The sequence below is a fragment of the Narcine bancroftii genome, chromosome 3 (assembly GCF_036971445.1).
Source record: "Narcine bancroftii isolate sNarBan1 chromosome 3, sNarBan1.hap1, whole genome shotgun sequence".
Classification (NCBI taxonomy): domain Eukaryota; kingdom Metazoa; phylum Chordata; class Chondrichthyes; order Torpediniformes; family Narcinidae; genus Narcine; species Narcine bancroftii.
The window spans coordinates 47,291,603-47,311,836 of NC_091471.1; the positions used below are offsets into that span (position 1 = coordinate 47,291,603).

Genomic DNA, 20,234 nt, shown 5'->3' on the forward strand with positions numbered 1-20,234 from the left:
AACTGGCCCCCTCTGATCAAAGCTTATTAACTTATCAAGTGACCTCTACTGTTCTAACTTCAGAGATATCACATGACCTGCTACATTTTTACAGCAATATCATTTTTTTTAATTTCAGATTTCCAACATCTGCATTGTTTAATGGTTCATAGTTTTTAAAAAATTCTTTGACATTTAGTTTCTGTTTTCATTAATCTTCAACCTGCTTCTCATTCAGACAGATCAGACTTTCACCGTCCCCATCTCACCTGCCATGGTGTCAGTCAATTTCTCTGACTCCACCCTTTGCTCTCTCCATCCCTCCTTCAGTTATACAAAACAAATCACATTTGGTTTAGAGCTTAAGACTATTCTGATGAAAGATTGCAGATTTGAGACATGAACTGTATTTCTCTTGTATTTGTATCTTCCTTGCTGCAGATGCTATCAGGGTCTGTTGTGCATTTTCAGCATTGTTTTTATTTCAAAAGTTCCAGTATTTAAAAAGACATACAAGTTAGTATTTTCCAATTTTGCAACCAATTGGCTCTTAACTCTTTTAACACCACCTTAGATGGCAATGGTCACTAATCAGAACTCTTCTTGTTCAAAAGTTTTAGCATACATGTTTCAACATTTCATTGTATTTACCAATCTGTTTTATATAATGTTCTTCAAATCTTTTGAAGGGGAAACTATTTGGATCATTTTAATATCCCCTGCTCCCTCAACAAATAGATTTACTCTATTCCCTCCTGGATTCATTGACACCACACCAAAAATGGGGGGGAAGGGGACTTTTTCCCCTGCAGTGTAAGATGCTGAGGGATGAACACAAAAAAGCCCAAGGATATGACAAATAATCTGTCTTCTTTGCAGGGAAGTGCATTTAAAGAGGTTTAAAGAGGGGAAAGATTTAAAAGTGACCCGAGAGGCAAGTTTTTAAAAAAAATGAAGTTTGCAAACAGAGTGATTGTAGTAAAAATGCAGAAATGATGGAGGAACTCAGCAGGTCTCGCTGTGTGCACAGGTGAAGATTACCGATATTTCTGGCCTGAGCCCTTCCTCGAGGTAGCTTTTTCCACACTGATGGTGGCTATCTGAAACAAGCTATTGGAGGAAGTGGCAGAAGCAAATACAATCACAACATTTTAAAAAAATTAAGATAGATAGAAAAGCTTTAGAGGGGTTAGAGCTAAATGGGACTGCCTCAGGTCAGCAACGTGGATGAGTTGGGCCAAAGGGTCTGTTTCCATGCTGTCCGACTCCATGAATTTAAAAACGAGAGTTAGAGCATTGGCCAGACTGCATTCAATCCACATCATCTATCCCAGATATAGCACCACCCCCCACCAATGACTCTACTGAAAGTTTATGGAACCACCCACCGTGAAGCAGTCATGTTTTGAATTCTTCCATACTTCTCTCCAACCGACCACATGAAAACAAAACATATTTATGTTATACGAAATGAAAAGAAATCTGTGGCCCAGAGGAGAGCTGTATGGCCCCATTGAACATGGCCGACTAACCTCTCGCATATCTTGCTGTTCCAACTGGTACTGTCAGATTGCAGAATCTTTAAGGTGAACTTAGTGGGCAAATCTTTTATTAAACATGGTATAAAGAACCTAGATAACAAATTAAAAGAAAACCGAATATATCTAGGTTACATCCTATTCAGAGCCACAGCTATTTTCCAGTGTCAAAATAAGCTTCACAACTTTTGCATTTTTACTTACCATTATTATCTTCTACCATCACTGTATGACAGAGGGCAAGGAGTTTAAAGAATTCTCCTGCTGATGGATCATTTCCTGAACGGATATGTTGAGGCAAATAATGGTCATAAAATTTGAGCTTTCCATCAGCATAGCTGTTCCAGCTGAAGTCCACAAGCTGCAAAGACATTTTAAATGAACTAATTATTTTTTCCAGGATTTGTAACAATAATAATGATCAGTAATTAATAGAACACTTTTTTCATCTATTCTGTGCTTAACTAGAGGATATTCTACTCATTCATGTGGTTGTTGGTCAAGTAACCTGACAGTAGAAGTAGTGGAAGAAGAAAGAAAATGGTCAGAATTAACGTCATTGGTATGTGGAATCCAACAACATTTGGCCAATTATCATGTCAAGAACTGGATGCACATGAGCAAGAGGAGCAAACCTTGGTCAGACAGCAAATACCAGAGGATCTCTGTTTAAGGTGAGTGGAGGAAAGCTTACAGGAGATATCAGAAGCAAATTTCTTTTACTCAGAGTGGAGGGTTGTCTGGAATGCATTGCGGGGGTGGGGTGTCGTGGAGGCAGGTACAATAAGAACATTCAAAAGACTCTTGGAAAGGCATGTGGATGAAAGAAAAATAGGTTATGGATGAGTGGTTTGGAAAAATTAAGATTGTTATGGAGTGGGTCTATATAGGTCAGCACAGCATTGTGGGCTGATGTGCCTTTACAATGCTGCAATATTACATGTTCCAGATTGCAAGGCGCAAATGTATTGCCAAAAGGTTTATCAGCAGAAAGTCTAGATTAAACCAGATAAGGACAGTCTTATTGAGCTGGATGATGATGGGGCACTTGAAGAATACACTGTGCTCGCCAAGGATATCATGCTGTCCATTTCAAATATTCCTCCACTGCCATCTTGTGCAACACCCATCTGAGCACACTCCAACCTGATGGCATACTTCTCTGCTTTATGCTAGCCTATTCCCTATTCTCCCTCTCTTCCCTATTCTCCCTCTCTACCCCATCCCTTGTCTTTGTTCCTTCAGCTTTCCACCTCCATCACTCTCTATTCATAGAGCCACTCCCTCCTCCCTTGGTTTGCTGGTGTGCCCTCCCTCCCTTATCTACCTATGACCTCCTGCCTGTGGGACTGTGCTCCTTCCCCACCACCATTTTGTCCATACCTTGATGAAGGGCTCAAGCCCAAAACAATGGTTGTGTATCTTTATCTTTGGTATATAGAGTGCACCGAGTTTCTCCAATATTGTGCATTTACAACACAACTTCACTTGTTCCCCATCAGATAACTGATTTTAAATATTAGACTTACTTCTACTTTGTCAGTTTTGTCTCCCACTGCATTACACAATTCACCTGCAGAAGCAGAAAAATGGATTAGAACTTCATGTTGATCAACTCTGCGGTCCTCTGCAAGATGAACTAATTTACCATCCTCGAAGATAACCTTCTATTGTTCAAATGCATCTTGCTCAGTTTATAATATTGCTACAGCAGTAGTTATTTGGTGACTAGGCATTTGGTATCCAAACAATCGAAAACTCCAGTCCAACTTTATCTGGTCAGGTACCTACCTCCATAGGGTAGGTGGAAAGCAATACAGGTCTAATGGAAGGAAAAGGGATTAGCACAGGCAGGAATCACAGTAAGCATGAATTAAACGGGCCAAAAAGTGTGTTTCAGTGCTCTCTGATTCAACTTGGTTGATTTAGTCCATGACACTTAAAGCCCTACCCTGGAAACTTTGAATCAAAAATCTAGGCTGACATGCAATGCAGTATTTTTTAAGCAGTACGACACTTTTAGTTACCATCTTTCAGATGGGATATTCAGTCGATGGCCCAACCTCTTCTCAATTGCTGGTAAAAGATTTCAGAGCAAAACTGGGGAGTTAATCCTAACGTTTTAGCGATGATATAACATAACATAGTGCAAATTGGTGGCTTCTACGTACATTTCAAAAGTCCTTCATTGGCTTGAGATACATTTAAGTGAAAGCTACTTATGCAATTGTAAATCCGTCTTTTCTCTCATTTCAGTTGGACTCGCGACTCAATTGTGGTAGGGTGGGGGAGGGAAAAAACATAGAATCTACACATGATGCAAAATGTCAAATAGAAAATGGCATTCAAAGAGAACCAGCAGGGCAATCTGTTTATGAACAGCAGATGCAGGGACAAGGAAAGCAGGAAAAAGATTTGTGAAAAGATCAGGTCATAAATACTACTTGAAGGAGGAACAAACAATCAGCATACACTTCAAGCAGGTCATTAAAAATAAAATACAGTACAACTTCGATTATCCATGATCAGATTTTCTGAGATCCTCTTAATATTTTTAAAATACGAAATCCTCATTTATCTGAAAAAATTTTTCGGAGCCCATTTGACCGGGGACCTCAGGCAGAAGTGGGACCTCGGTGGGGATGTGTCAGTGAACAGCAGTAGCCAGCATTTTTTTTTTGAGAATTAAACTTTATTTTAATGCTTAAAAAGCCTTACCTTGTTTGTTGTATAAACACTGTTACAAGTGATTTGCTGTTGTTACTGGGCTGTTTTTTTTTTAAAAAAAGGCCAGTTCTCAAAAAAACTGTTCATCTGGAATGGGCCCGGTCACAACCATTTTGGATAATTGGAGTTATACTACAACTGAAATTTTAAATCGCTCGCCAAGTGTTCTCTTGACTGTCATTGACTGGTAAGAACACAGGAACAATATCAGGAGAAGCAAGGAAAGCTAAAAAAAAAAATTTAAATAAAAAGCAAATTGTGATTTGTGTGGAAGTTGTGATGAATCTTCAGATGGTGTTATTTAATTTCTATGGATGAACTGATTTCCTGGCAGCTACGATCCTCAATGATCAGACAAAAGTATGGTGCATTGATCAAGAGACAAACTTGTACCTTACAACGGCAACTGAAGAATTTAAAAGTTCTTCTTTTATTTAATTAAACAGCATCATTAACTTCAGTGCATTTTTCTTTAAGAGTTAACAAGGAGAATCAATGAGGTGATCCCATATGTAATCAACATGCAGTTCAGTCAAGATCTGGATTAAAAAAAAGTCAAAGCCCATTGGAAAATGGGGGATTGCATCCTGAATTGTGCAGAAGGAGAAACCAAAGGGTAACTGATGAATTTTGTGATTGGAAACATGTTACGGGTGGGGTTCCTCGCAATTCAGCACATGATCTACTCCTTTTTGTGATATGCATTAGTTAGGTAGGCATGAAAACATTGGCATTTAATTCAAAAATTAGCCATTAAATTGAAAGAGGAAAGCTTTAACTCACGAGACATTAAGACATACAGGCCCAGAAGGTAGAAATGTGGCAAAACAGAATGAAAGCGAGAGGAGGGTAACATCATGGCTTCTGGGGGTAGAAACAAGGGAATACAAAACAGGTGAGCAACACAGGAAGAAAAGGGAGTTGATGTTCTTAGATTAAAAATGGTGGGGCAAGGCAATATTCCTTACGAGGTGCTTTTACTTTAATTAATCAATGCCCAGGAAACGAGTATGGTGACATTATGCAAGAACCATATGCAAATAATTTAACCACAGCTGACATCACATGTTCAGCCTTGGTTATCAGATGACAGGGAAAATGTGGCTGCACCTGAGAAACTAGTATAGTCAATTTGCACAAGTGTGTTTCCAGGACTGGAAAATTGCTGTAAGATTGGATAATTTGAGGCCATCTTTCAGACAGAATATTGAGGGAGAATTAGAAGTACATGAAATTGTGAATGGTTAAAATAGAGCTGTCAGAAATCATCCATTTTTCTTAGCATACCTGAGGCATGTATTTAAATTAATTGGCTGAATGATGAGAAGGGAGATAAGAAAAAAACCATGCAGAGGATGGTTGGTGCCTCCTAGACAGGAGGGAGAGAAAGTAATGCATTTACAAAGTCCCAAGATGGGTATCTGGGAGTGTTTTTAACCATCAGGAATGCAATGGGTGGAAGGGCCTCTTCATTTGTTTTTTCCTTAATGATTTTTACAGTAATCATGAATCCATTGGATCAAAGTAAATGCCCATCTAATTCACTGATCTCTTTCAGGAAATCTGTCATCTTGAACTTCTCTGTCCCAGAATTGACTCCAGGTCCAACCTGTATGGTCAACTAACTGCAACTGCCTTAAGTGAATTTGCAAAGGACCATGAATGGTAGTACTGTCATGTGGTTGAATAAATAAAACCACCAATTAATTGCAAATGAAAACTTATTTTATAAAATCAGTGCCTAGAACTGAACACAATGTGAAGTTCTTACAGAAAATGCAAAAGGCCGTTACCAGAATAACCACAAGAAAGAGGGATTTCTGTTGAATAAACTGAAAAGGCTCGGTCTTTTTTGAAATAGGGAGGTTGCAAGGATATTAAATGGAGACACTTCAAAACCAAGAACAGTCTGCAGAGTAGATATAAACTGTATCCATTGGGAGAATGGTCAAGAATCAGAGAACATAGATTGGCAAAAAAAAACTCAGTTAAAAGGAAATCTCTTACTTCCAAAAAGAAAATACAGGGCAGCGTAAATGGTATTCATGGAGTTAGATACAAGTGTGGGTTCAAAAAAAAGGAACTGTTTAAGAACATGAAAGATGAAGTCCAAAGGAAGGGACAGGCATGATTCAGCAGAGATGGAGCTGGTACAGACATTAGATATTTCATTAAAAAAAAGGGAAATTGAAACAATGCAGAAAGTTGTTCAAAAATTTCATGGACATGGTTGTATTGGGAAGGGTTGCAGCTGTCATGTGACAGCACTGCCCCCTACCTAGACGGAGGACACAGAAGCTGCCAATCAAGGTTTGGTTCCACCCCACCCATTGGTGCACACCTTGCTGTTGGCTACATGTAAATTACCTGGACTGCATTATCCAGACTGTCTGTATTTGGCCTTGGGCCATTGGCTGTTGTAAGTAGATTAACCCTCCTGCCACTGAGCTATTGGCCCCCAATATATGGTGTGGGCTTGTCCCTCCAGCTCTATAAAGGTGCCATGTACTCTTTGTTCTCTCTCTTTGCCAGCTTGGGAGCACCCTGCTTCACTCCAGGTCTAGAAATGTGGAAGGGTGGTCGAGAAATGTTGGTAAGATGTGCACTGTAAAAAGGGTTGGGAGTGTTTAATTAGTGTCCCTTGTAGCATAGAGTCGTGCCTGCACTGAGTCAAGAGGTGGTGGGGCATCTTAGTGATTTTTCCCTGATCATTGAAACAAAGGGCTCTACATCACCTTTGTTGACCTCACCAAAGCCTTCGACACCGTGAGCAGGAAAGGGCTTTGGCAAATACTAGAGCGCCTCGGATGCCCCCCCCAAGTTCCTCAACATGGTTATTCAACTGCACGAAAACCAACAAAGTCGGGTCAGATACAGCAATGAGCTCTCTGAACCCTTCTCCATAAACAATGGCGTGAAGCAAGGCTGCGTTCTCGCACCAACCCTCTTTTCAATCTTCTTCAGCATGATGCTGAACCAAGCCATGAAAGACCTCAACAATGAAGACGCTGTTTACATCCGGTACCGCACGGATGGCAGTCTCTTCAATCTGAGGCGCATGAAAGGTCACACCAAGACACAAGAGCAACTTGTCCGTGAACTACTCTTTGCAGACGATGCCGCTTTAGTTGCCCATTCAGAGCTAGCTCTTCAGTGCTTGACGTCCTGTTTTGTGGAAACTGCCAAAATGTTTGGCCTGGAAGTCAGCCTGAAGAAAACTGAGGTCCTCCATCAGCCAGCTCCCCACCATAACTACCAGCCCCCCCACATCTCCATCGGGCACACAAAACTCAAAACGGTCAACCAGTTTACCTATCTCGGCTGCACCATTTCATCGGATGCAAGGATCGACAACGAGATAGACAACAGACTCGCCAAGGCAAATAGCGCCTATGGAAGACTACACAAAAGAGTCTGGAAAAACAACCAACTGAAAAATCGCACTAAGATAAGCGTATACAGAGCCATTGTCATACCCACACTCCTGTTTGGCTCCGAATCATGGGTCCTTTACCGGCATCACCTGTGGCTCCTAGAACGCTTCCACCAGTGTTGTCTCCGCTCCATCCTCAACATTCATTGGAGCGACTTCATCCCTAACATCGAAGTACTCGAGATGGCAGAGGCCGACAGCATCGAATCCACGCTGTTGAAGATCCAACTGCGCTGGGTAGGACACGTCTCCAGAATGGAGGACCATCGCCTCCCCAAGATCGTGTTATATGGCGAGCTCTCCACTGGCCATCGTGTCAGAGGTGTACCAAAGAAGAGGTACAAGGACTGCCTAAAGAATTCTCTTGGTGCCTGCCCCACTGACCACCGCCAGTGGGCTGATATCGCCTCAAACCGTGCATCTTGGTGCCTCACAGTTCGGCAGGCAGCAACCTCCTGACAAAGGAGGAAAAACCCAACACCCAACCCCAACCAACCAATTTTCCCCTGCAACCGCGTCTGCCTGTCCCGCATCGGACCTGTCAGCCACAAACGAGCCTGCAGCTGACGTGGACATTTAACCCTCCATAAATCTTCGTCCGTGAAGCCAAGCCAAAGAAGAAATATATATATATAAATAAATAGATAAAAATAACTGATGCTACCCGAACAACAATGGTGAGCAAGTGTAGAACAAGGTTGAACAATTGTTATATGGACAGCGTCAGATCATATTATTTGAGATTCCTTTAGAGTTTGCGGAGCAGTATTGCATGTGGAAGGCAATATTTGAAGGACAACACCAAGTTGGGAAGAGTAAGGTTAAGATGGGAGATAGGAATGTACAACATGAGCACAGAATAAAACATACCATAAGTTTTGCCATTGATGCTGCACTTCTTAAATGCCATAATGTTCTGTGTAAGAGTTCCCGTCTTATCTGAGAAGATGTATTCTATCTGTCCAAGTTGCTCAGTCAATGTGGTTGTGCGGGCTTTGGCTGCCGTATCCTTTTCTGCATAGTACATCTGCAGATCCCAGTTTATTAAATAGCTTTGACCCATGCGAATCACTTCAACACTGAGGGAGGAAAGATTGGATCGAATGTTATAATAAATATTTATTCACAAAGAGCAGAGGCAGCAAATGAACCCATTTGCCAATTATCACCTCATAAACAAGGGATTTCCCCCCCCCCCCCATGAAATAGTTTTTGTTTGGTAATTTTCTGATCAAGGAACCACTAATTACCCCTAAATATTGCCACCAAAGAAATTGATGATGGTAGGGTGGTGCATATGGATTTTAGTAAGGCATTTGATTTGGACCACATTGAGAGACCCATTCATAAAGTCATGAGGCATGGGATCCATGGAACCTTGGCTGTAGAAAGCAGAGAGTATTTGTGGACAGAAGGCATTCTGCCTGGATGTCTGTGACTCGAGGAGTTCTGTCTAGGACCCTTGCTATTTGTGATTTTCAGAAATAACTTGGACAAAGATGTAGAGAGATGGGTCATTAAGATTGTTGGTGAGACGAAGGTTGGAGGAGTTGTGGATAGTGTTGAAGGTTGTCGCAGGTTACCACAGGATATAGACTGGATGCCGGGTTCTGTGGAAAAGCGGCTGATGGAGTTCAATCTGGATAAATGTGAGGTGATGCATTTTGGAAGGTCAAACTTGAAGGCAGAGTATATGGTTAATGTTCCAAATCCATAGATCTCTCAAGATTACCACACAGGTTAATAGGATAGTTAAGAATGTCTATGGTATGCCAGGATTCATTCGTCAAAAGGACTGAGTTCAGGAGTTGTCTGGCAATGTCACTACATCTTTATCTTAGTTATTTATAATCTCTGGTGAGACCACATTTAAATATTGTGTTGCGTTCAGGTCACCTCATTACAGGAAGGATGTGGAAGGTATGGAGAAGATGCAGATGAGTTTTTACCAGGACGTTGCCTGGATTTGAAAATATGTTTTATTAGACAAGGTTAGCAGAGTTAGGGCTTTTTTCTTTGGAGTGAAAGAAGATGAGAGGCAACTTGGGAGGTCTATAGGATTCTGAGCGGCATCAATAGGGTGAACAGCCAGCACCTTTTTCCCCAGGACTGGTGTAGCAAACATCAGAGGACATATGTTCAAAGTGCAGCGAGGAAGGTTTAGTGGAGACATAGAGGCAAGTTTTGTTTTTGTTTTTTTTTAAAAGAGAGCTGTGGGTGCCTGGAATGCCTTGCCCGGGATAATGGTGGAGGCTGGAACAATTTGGTGCATTTAAAAGACTTGGAATGAAAGAAAAATAGAGGTACGGGGGATTTTTTTTGGTATAAGAGGCTGAAGAGTCTGTACTATGCTGTAATGTTCTATGTTACTTCCAGACAGCGGCAGATTCGAACACAGGTCACTGGCACTGTAATTATCATAAGTCCGTAGTAGCAGAAGTAGGCTATTTGGCCTGTCGAGTTCACTCTGACTTTCCACCATGAGCTGATTCATTCTCCCACACAGAGCCATTCCTCTGCTTTTTCCCCATAACTTGATACCTTTACTATTCAGATAGCCATAAATCTCTGCCTTAAATGCACACATCGGCTTGGCCTCCACAGCCGCCCGTGGTAGCAAATTCCAAAGTTTCACCACACCAGGTCAAGAAATTCCTCCTCATCACTGTTTTAAATGGGCACCCTTCAATCCTGAATTCGTGTCCTAGACGCCTCACCAAGGTAAACAAATTTACTACATCTACCCAGACAAGGCCTTTCAACATTTGAAATGCATCCATGAGGTCCCCCTCATCCATCCATGAGGCCTCCCTCGCCCCTGCATTACACTAACTGCTACACTGAAGCTTGTAAATTTAAGAATGATCACTAGATCAGAGTTAGAGGAAAATGTAAAGGGGGTTGTAGGGTTGAAGAATATTTGAGATGAGAGGATAGGTGAGGTGAGACTCTGAAGAGTTTTCAAAATAAAAATGCTTTTTAAAATCGAGTCTTGTTTAAATAGAAAAATCAAAGACTGTTAACGCACATAAAGATGACGGGTGAATGAAATTTGGTTTGAGTTAGAACATAAATGTGGGATATTTGGATGATTTCAAGTTATGGCAAATGGAATGTGGAGGGCTGATCAATTGCAAATTCGTATGGAAGGACAAAAGGTCATGAAGGTTTCAGCAAGCTTCAAGGGACTACTGAGAGAAGCTGTTTATAAGTGTAACCAGGAAGAGCAAAATACCTTCTCACAACATCAGAAAAGACAAAGGAAGCACCAATTTATTAAATATATTAGATGAAAATAAAAAATGCTAAGGCTAGAAATATAAAGTAACATAACAATTACAGCACAGAAACAGGCCATTAGGCCCTTCTAGTCTGCACCGAACCAAACACCCCTTTCTAGTCCCACCTCCCTGCACAATGCCCATAACCCTCCATCTTCTTCTCATCCATATACCTGTCCAACCTTTTCTTAAATAATACAATTGACTCCGCCGCCACTATTTCTCCCGGAAGATCATTCCACACGGCTACCACTCCCTGAGTAAAGAAGTTCCCCCTCATGTTACCTCTAAACCTCTGCCCCTTAATTGATGGAAATTGATGGAAACATTAGGTGATCAAGAGATTTAAAAAAAAAAACTTAACATGACCAGTCTGAAACCTCTGTCAGAATTCCTTTTTCTTCCACAAATATAGCCCAATTTGTTGAAACACACAGGATTCTGAATATTCTGGTAATCTGAAGCACAAACAATCTTCTGAAGGAACTCAATAGGTTGAGTAGCATCAATTAAAGAAAAAGAATAGTCAACATTTTGGATCAGAATTTAAAATTTAGACATAGAGCAAGATAACAGGCCATGAATTGGTGCCACCCAATTTACATCCAATCAACCCCTGGTATGTTTTGAATGTTGGAAGAAAACTGGAGCCTCCGGGGAAAACCCACAGACACAGGAAGAATATACAAGCTCCTTCCAGACAGCACAGGATACAAGTCCCGGTTCCAATCACTGGCGCTGGAAATAGGTTGTGCTAACTGCTATGCCAACCATGCCAGCCCAAGAAATCTTCAAGATGTCAGGATGGTCTTGATGAAAGGTTCCAACCTGAATCACTGACCATTCCTTCTCTCCTACTCATCCTCTGGACCCATCGATTTCCTCCAGCAGATTTTATTTTGCTGACTTGCTGTGTTTCCAGCATTTTCTGTTGGCATGATGATAGATCTTGGGGTAGCATCTGCAGACTTCTTGTTTACCTCACCCTGATTCAGGATCGATTTCCTCTTATGGAGACTTACAATTCCAACAGAAGAATGAGAGGTACTTACCTGACATAAAGTGAAATGGGGACCATGGTATTCATAACAATGATATAACCCCAAAAGTTGATGAAACCTCTGTACGTGGGAGATTCCTCTTTCCCATCATCGAGGTACCATGAGCGGCTGAAATTGCCAATCTCACTTTGCCAGAATGTATGCCCAATGGCAAGACCAGTCGATGAAAGAATGAGCAACACAAAGATCTGGAAGACAATTGAACTGCCGCATAGGTCACTCATTCCAGAAAAACAAGATACTTCAGACCAACAGAATAAAATGCATTTTGTTTTACCATGTAAACCATATAATTCATCAGTTGGTCAATTTTGGTCCTCTTGAAGTTAGTTTTTCCACCATTCCTCATGATTTTGGTGTCAGCCCCTGTAAGACATTATACAATGTGCACCAAGGTTATCGATTTATACTTGCTAGGATGCTCGTGAACAGAATGAGAAAACCTGAACCTAAAAATATTATTGGATTTTTAAAATATCCAATATTTTTTATAACATATCCAAATTGAAAGAAGAGCAATTAAATAATTTGTAATCAAAAATTTAATCTAATCAATTCAGTCTCTTGACCAACTTCAGCGACAGAACATTTATGTGACATTGTTTAGAAATATCAAAGACACACAGAACACATGGCTAAACACAAATTTACACTACAAGTGGTAGCCATTTGACAATTTTGAATAAATTAGCTATTCAAATTAAGCCCACATTCCAGTCTTAAATCCATGCCTATGTCAATCATTGTTTAAACATGCTGAGAATCTTTCTCTTTCAGGAAGTTTGGACCTCCACCATCTCATTTCATCCCAACCCTTCAATTACATAGTTGATGTCGATGACTCCCCCACGCCACTAGGTTTCTGACCATTTAGCAAAAAGGAATTGCATCTTCCCAAATAACTATCTTGTTCCATCCATTTCACACAACTCATTTAAATCTCCCCAGCCAACTCATTCCTCAGAGCAGCTCCAGCTTATCTAATCTTTCCCTCAAGAGCTACACTTTTCAATCTTAGCACCATCCTCACTGTACACATTTGTAAAATTTGTTGAAGTTAAGAATGTTTGATGAGAGCAAGAAAGTTCTTTTCATCCTCTCCAGTGTAATCATATTTTTACTGACCAGAACAATACACATAGAAGTTGTGGCTCAACTATTGTTCAAATTCTGGCAAAACTTTCTTGATTTCCTATCCTATATTTCAGGTACTAAAGAAACATTACAATATGAAAGGAAGGTATTGAAGCAGACTGTATCCCTTATGCTTGCACGCAATCAAATGTAACGACAGCAGCTGAGAACAGCAAAATAAAAAAATACCTGCAAATATTACAATTCCATGGGTTGTTTCTGTGTTACGGACTGTGCAGCCACGTAGTAGGATTGAGTTTGCATCCAGAGGGTAACTTTGGTTTCTCCAGTAAAGAGTGCCTGCAAACTTGTCCAGACGATTGTTTGGTTCTTCACATTGAATTAAACCTTCAGTAAAAATAATTGTTTAACTTTTAGTCCAAAAAGGCCCATCCATCAACCAAAATTTGTGCACGACACCACTGAGGGAAGGAACTAAATTTGGAATGGTTTAAACAGTAACTTTAAAGGTACATCCCAGTAATCAGAAAAAGAGCCTATATCCAGCAACAACATTGCTGAGAGCTCACCCAACTTGCTGTCAAAACATGAGAGCAGCTCAATTCACATGCCATTTGAAATCTTATGTTTGCTATTAACATTTGCTTTCCAAATCCCCTTTGAAATCTTTTGGTCTGTGACTCAGTGAGGATTGTTCAGTTTGTCTGCAGCTCTGACACTACTCAGAATGAAAGAGCTGGATGTCTGCACTCGAAATGGTGCAAACTGCAGGCAGCTCCAAGTGTGGTCAATAGAAAGGATTCTTCCTTCCGGTACCGGTGCCACAGGATCAAGGTAGATGACTACAAACTGATTTCTTGAAAGTGACCCTGCTTTTTAAAAGATGAAAATCATCTTTCAGGAAAAAATAATATAATTTAACAAATTTTGTACCTGTACGTACAAAAAAATGGGATTAAATTTTTAATTTAAGATTTCTAATTGTTCTTAGCTCTTTAAGACCTGCGTGGAACCCCATTAACAATGAAATAGATGTGAATTTTAGACCAGATGGGACTTAACACTTTCATCAGTCCATTCTCATTCTTTTCTTTCTTCCTTTCTTTTCTTCTCTTCTAACACTTAACTATGTACTTTCCTTCATCTTTTCTTGAGATTGTAGGAGAGTGGGGGAGGGGTGCTTATTTGATACTTAATATATTACATCTGTATTTTGAAATATATTTGAATGGAATTAAAATATTAAAAAACTATGAAGAGCATGGTGAACAATGGAATCAAAAACTCACCATCAAAAACTTCCAGTTCATTTTCTTTCTTAAGCAATCTGTCTGTAACTTCCAATGACATTTTAAACTTCAGATTGGTTTCACTGAAAGCAATCGAGATCCATGAACAATATGCAACAATGGAAAAGATTTCAATCTTGTTTCAGTTTCCTACTTTGCAAGGTTAATTCAGGTTATCAAATTGAAAATTTCGATTAACATGCCATTGCCATTATAAACCCCATGTCAACAGAGACAACACCCTTCCTTTTGGAGTGCAATAATAAATAATAATCTGTATCAAAGAAACGCAATATTGCATTCAACGGAGACAAGTTGCATCTTTTCTCCAAAATAAAAATAACCAAATCATCGTGTCAGCTGCCATTCAGTGCACTAGGTGGAATGGGAGTCACACACTGTAGTCGCACTCCTTCTCTCCCCCCCTCCCCCCACAAAGTTATGGATATTTACCCTCGTGACATAAAGGACACCGTTTGACCTGCTGAGCTTTTCCAGCATTTTGTGTTTTTTTGTACTTCAGCCACTGTGTCTACCGAATTTTGTGATTTACCTCTGTATTGTGCAGAACAGAGGTTCTCAACCTTTTTCGTTCCACTCACATACCACTTTAAGTAATCCCTCTGTGATTAGTAAGGGATTGCTTAAGGTAGTATGTGGGTGGAAAGCAAAAGTTTGAAAACTACCGTTTTAATTGTACCTCATTGACTCATTATGTGCATGGTTTCATAACTCCAAAGGAAATGGGCCAAGGACAATTTTTCCTCACACAAAATATTTCAGTAACAATGGAGTCTAGAGCAGTGATTCTTAACCTTCTCTTCCCACTCAAATACCACCTTAAGCAATCCCTTACTAATTAACAGAGCACCTATGGCATAGGGAATACTTAAAGTGGTATGTGAGTGGAAAGAAAAAGTTTGAGAATCACTGGTGTAAATTAATATAATTGTGGCAATCATCAGGTTTGGCTTGTGTGTCATCCAGTACCTACTTGGTTCTTAATTTCAAGGCAGTCAAATGTGATTAAAGGGGAAATTTATGGTTACTTGGAAATGTGTGAAACATCTAAACTTGATGGCATACTCCAAAAGGACTCCGAGAATAATACCAACAGTCATTGCAAATAAAACACAGTACAATTTATTTTTGGTTCAAGAGAACAGTCAAGACTCCATTAAAAGATGGGAATTCTCTTGGCTTCTTGACTAGCAGAACTAATACCACCAGGAATGCGCTGATGAAGTAACCAAGTACATGATAGCATGCGCAATGATAAAGAGTCTCACTTCAAGTCTCATTCCAAGCAAACATCCTTACCCATCAAGTTCAGCAGTTTCCACATAGCACAAACTGTTGGGCTCTGAACTGGACAGCAGTAATATATCAGCCTAAATAAATTGGAAATATATTTACATATACATGATATACAAATCTTAACAAAATTGAGGAATTTCTAAATATATCCTTTTATAAGAATGAAACTTACTGGAATAAAATCATCCTTCTTCAACCGTACAATATCTCCAACTTTGATGTTCCTCCATTTTGATTGTTTAAACCTAAACGTGTTAGAATCATCCATTTTAATGATAACCCAGAAAACCAGCAAAGACTGAAATCATAAGCTTATTTCACAGGTAATATATTTCTGTTGGCTTCCCCTGATGACAATTGTTAATGTATTTAATATAATTTAATATAATGTATTTCTGTTGGCTTCCCCTGATGACAATTGTTAGCAGCACAGCTGCAATTCTGCTCCACTGTTTCGCTTGGTTTTTTTTCCAGGTGGTCCATTGTCCATCAGAAAATGGACACGTGCTGCAGGACAGATTTTCCTGAGCAACTGCTGTACAATTTTAAAGAATTTTCTTGGGCAGTGAACACAAATTTCACTGGGTCAATGTTTTGTACACGAGTTACTGAAGTTTTAAAAAAATAAGTACTGACTGGAGTTTTCAGATTATGGCTATTATTTGTTTGAAAATGTAATCAACAATACTTTCCATAGCTTTGATGTACTTGTTGGAGGGATAACACAAGAGGAATGCTGTCGGGGTGGGGGGGGCACGTCACGTGATGACGTGGGGTTAGACTGATAATCCTTGCTCTCCTCGAAAAAGTTGAGAAGTGACAAAAAAGGCTATATAAGTTAGAGAAAATATAAGAACGAACAATCTGAAGATGCAAAGAAGACATCAACAATGCCACCAAAGAAGGATAAAGGCCTTACTGCTGTACAAGAAACCGAGCAAGGATCAAGGAAGAGAGGATCATCTTAAGAAACGATCCTGGAGCTGTCCGTAAGGTAGTATCCAAAGGAGAGAGGCCAGAAGCTGGGGAGACCTTGGACACTGCTGCACAGGGTCTCCTCCGACAATGGCCGTCGACATTGGGTGAAGAAATGACTCTGCACATGCATGAATCCTCGCACATGCACAGAGCACAAAAATAACCAGAAATTTTAAAAAAATTCCAGACACCCACTGCTCCAGTGATCAAGAAGACCTGGAAAAGCAAAAGGAAAGAACAAGAATGACCTACAATCAAGAAAAAAAGTAGAAAAAGGTGCAGAAGCTTTTTTTAAAATCTTCTGGTGAATTAAAGCAAATGCTTGATTTATTTTTCAACAATCCATGGAAGTGTTAACTGATCAACTAAGGAAGAATGGTGACAAGATGGACACTAGATTTGAAATAATGGATGGAAAAATTAAAGGGAATGAGTTTGAGATTCCAAATATTAAAGATCAAATGAAAAAAGCACGAGCAGAAACAGCTGCTAAGCATGACCAGTTAATGCAAAAAGATAGACATTTGGAAAATTTCAGTAGATGGAAATAATATCAAGATTGTGGAACTTAAAGAAGGGGATGAGGGTCAAGACTTTAAAAAAAATCTTCAACAATGGATACCGGACTCTTTGGGCCAAATTGCATTTCAAGATGATTTAGAGATAGAACAAGCCCTTGGGCATTGAGACCTAAACCTCAGCCTGACCAAAGGTCCCGTCCAATACCTGTCAGATTCCTTCGATATGAAGTGAGAGAGAAGATATTGGAGCTAGCAGCGAAACAAGCAAACGACAGACAATCACCTTCAATTTATAATGGAAATAAGATTTTCTTTTATCCAGATATAAGTTTTGATTTGTTGGAAGAGAAAGGAGTTTAATCCGGTTAAAGATGTATTGTGGAAAAAAGGCTATGCCTTTGTTTTGAGATAACCTGTTGTTTTGAAAGTATTTGTCCCAGGATGGAGGAATAGATTTTTCACTGAGCCTAATGAAGCAGAGGTATATGCCGATTCATAGCCTGGTTGTGGATACTTGAATTCATTATATAACAGAGGTTTTGCTGTAACTGAAAATACATAGAATTTCGAGAGAGTTTAAAGGGGAGGGAAGGTTTAACTGGATAAGATTAATGGATTAAAAGGTCTATTGATAAGCTTATATTAAGCGATGGTATGATGTTTCGAGTGAGTTAGTGGGGAAATGTGATGCTGACCACTACACTATCATGGGCACTAATGCAACTGGTTTTGCATCCTGTACTGATCAGGGTAATAGAGATGCTTTAACATCACGTGCCTATAGGGTTTTCCTTATCTTTTTTTCTTCCCTCAACTTTTCTTTTTTGGTTCTTAGCCTGGCCTGTTTCTAGATGTAAGATATTATATAGGGAGGGTTGGATGGGGAGATGGAGGGGAACGCTGGATGGATACAGGTTTTAATTTTGATGTCTAATGGCAGGGAAATTGTCATTTATTAGTATTAATGCAATTCAGAATCTGAAAAAGGTTATTGAATTGTTTGAAAAAAAATAAAGTAGATATGGCTTTTATACAAGAAACTCATTTAACAGAAATAGAACATATGAAATTAAAGAGAGATTGGGTAGGAGAGGCATTCTCTTCTTCATTTAATTCTAAAGCTAGAGGAGTAGCGATATTAATAAGTGAAAGTTCAGCAATTGAAATATTGGATGTAATGAGTGATAAAGTGGGGAAGTATGTGATGATAAAATACATTCTGAATATTGGGCATTGATGAACATATATGCACTGAAAGTAGATGATGGAAAATTTATACAAGATGTTTTTATGCAGTTAGCTAATGCAAAATGGAAAATATTTATGGGAGGAGACTTTAATTTTACCCTTGTTTCCAAGTTAGATAGATCAGAAGGAATTATGGTTAAAAATAAGGTGACAAAGGATGTGAAAAATTTTATGAAATTAAACTTGTTGATAGTTTAAGGAAAATGCATCCTGATATTAGAGATTATTCATTTTATTCTTATAGGCATAAGACATATCCCTGTATAGATATGTTTTTTTTAAATAAATCACATCTCAACTCCAGACAAGAGTTCATAGTATTGAATATCAGGTGAGGATATTGTCTGACCATTCACCTTTAGTTATGTCAGTTTTACTGGAAGAGGAGTAAAATATAGGTTATAGATGGAGGTTTAATGCAGCATTGCTGAAAAGGAAAGATTTTTGCGAATTTATAAGGCAACAGCTAAAAAAATTTTATGGACCTGAATGAACATTCTGTAACTAATAAGTTTGTGGTATGGGATTCTTTGAAGGCTTATTTAAGAGGACAAATAATAAGTTATATGCCTAAGGTTAAAAAAGAATACGTGTCTGAAGTTAATTCTTTGGAAAAAGAAATAATAAAGATGGAAAAAGAATTGCAAAATTGAGGGAATGATGAACAAAGGAAAATGTTGGATTTAAAGAAATTGAAGCTTAATACAATACAAACATATAGAGTAGAGAGGGATACAAGATGAACCCAACAAAAATATTACAAATTGGGAGATAGAGCATGAAGTTTTAGCCTGGCAATTAAAGATTGAACAAGTATTGAGAATAATAGTAGCTGTAAAAGATGACTCGGGTCATCTTACTTATAAAACAGAAGATATTAATGATGTGTTCATGAAATTTTATGAAATTATACAAATCTGAATCTTTGAAAGATGGAGATAAAATAGATGAATATTTGTCCAAAATTATTTTACCACAGTTAAATATAGAAGACAAAATTAACAAATTTACAGATTCAAAATTGTATGATATATTGATGTCTTTACCAAACAATAAGGCTCCAGGGGAGGATGGTTTCTCTCCGGAGTTTTATAAAGAATTTAAAGAGTTATTAATTCCGCTATTTATGGGGTTGTTAGATCAAAGGGAAGATCTTTGGGACTTACCAGAGTTGTTTAAAATTGTGTTAATAACTGTTATAACAAAAAAAAGGAATGACCCTTTGCTTCCATCTTCATATAGACTAATTTCACTAGTGTATACTGATAATAAATTTTTGTCCAAATAGATTAGCTAAATGTTTACCTAAATTGATTAATATGGACCAAACAGGTTTTTTTTTTAAACTAAAAATAGAAGCTCAGCGGATAATATCGTTAGATTTTTAAATTTAATAGATATGGTTTAGAAAAGAAAAATACCATCAGTAGCTTTAGCTTTAGATGCAGAAAAGGCAATTGACAGATTAGAATGGAATTATTTAAAGTACTGAAGAGTTTTGGAATTTTGACAAATTTTATAAATTGTATAATTCTCCAAAGGCAAAAAGTGATTCAAAATAGATAAATATCAAAATATATTTTGTTGGAAACATCATCTAGACAAGGATGTCCACTATCTCTTTTTTATTTGCATTTGCTATAGAACCTTTAGCCAAGGTGATTAGAAGTGCTAGAGATTGAGGGCTTTTAGATAAATGATAAGAACACAAAACTAGTCTTTTTGCAGATCTAATACTATATCGTACAAACCCTGAAAACTTGTTTT

At 38.8% G+C, this 20,234-nt stretch overlaps 1 protein-coding gene across 10 annotated transcripts in view; it reads right to left on the reverse strand.

Moving 5' to 3' along the window:
- The window catches only part of atp8b1 (ATPase phospholipid transporting 8B1), a 178,599-nt gene that overhangs the window by 41,814 nt on the left and 116,551 nt on the right, over nt 1-20,234 (reverse strand). For all 10 annotated transcript variants that reach the window (XM_069923989.1, XM_069923995.1, XM_069923988.1 and 7 more), the window contains 9 exons: nt 15,893-15,965; nt 15,724-15,794; nt 14,404-14,486; nt 13,343-13,501; nt 12,297-12,385; nt 12,011-12,207; nt 8,548-8,756; nt 3,047-3,090; nt 1,722-1,878 (listed from right to left, as the gene is read on the reverse strand). In XM_069923989.1, coding sequence (XP_069780090.1) covers nt 1,722-1,878; nt 3,047-3,090; nt 8,548-8,756; nt 12,011-12,207; nt 12,297-12,385; nt 13,343-13,501; nt 14,404-14,486; nt 15,724-15,794; nt 15,893-15,965 — 1,082 coding nt within the window. The remainder of the gene's footprint in view (nt 1-1,721; nt 1,879-3,046; nt 3,091-8,547; nt 8,757-12,010; nt 12,208-12,296; nt 12,386-13,342; nt 13,502-14,403; nt 14,487-15,723; nt 15,795-15,892; nt 15,966-20,234) is intronic.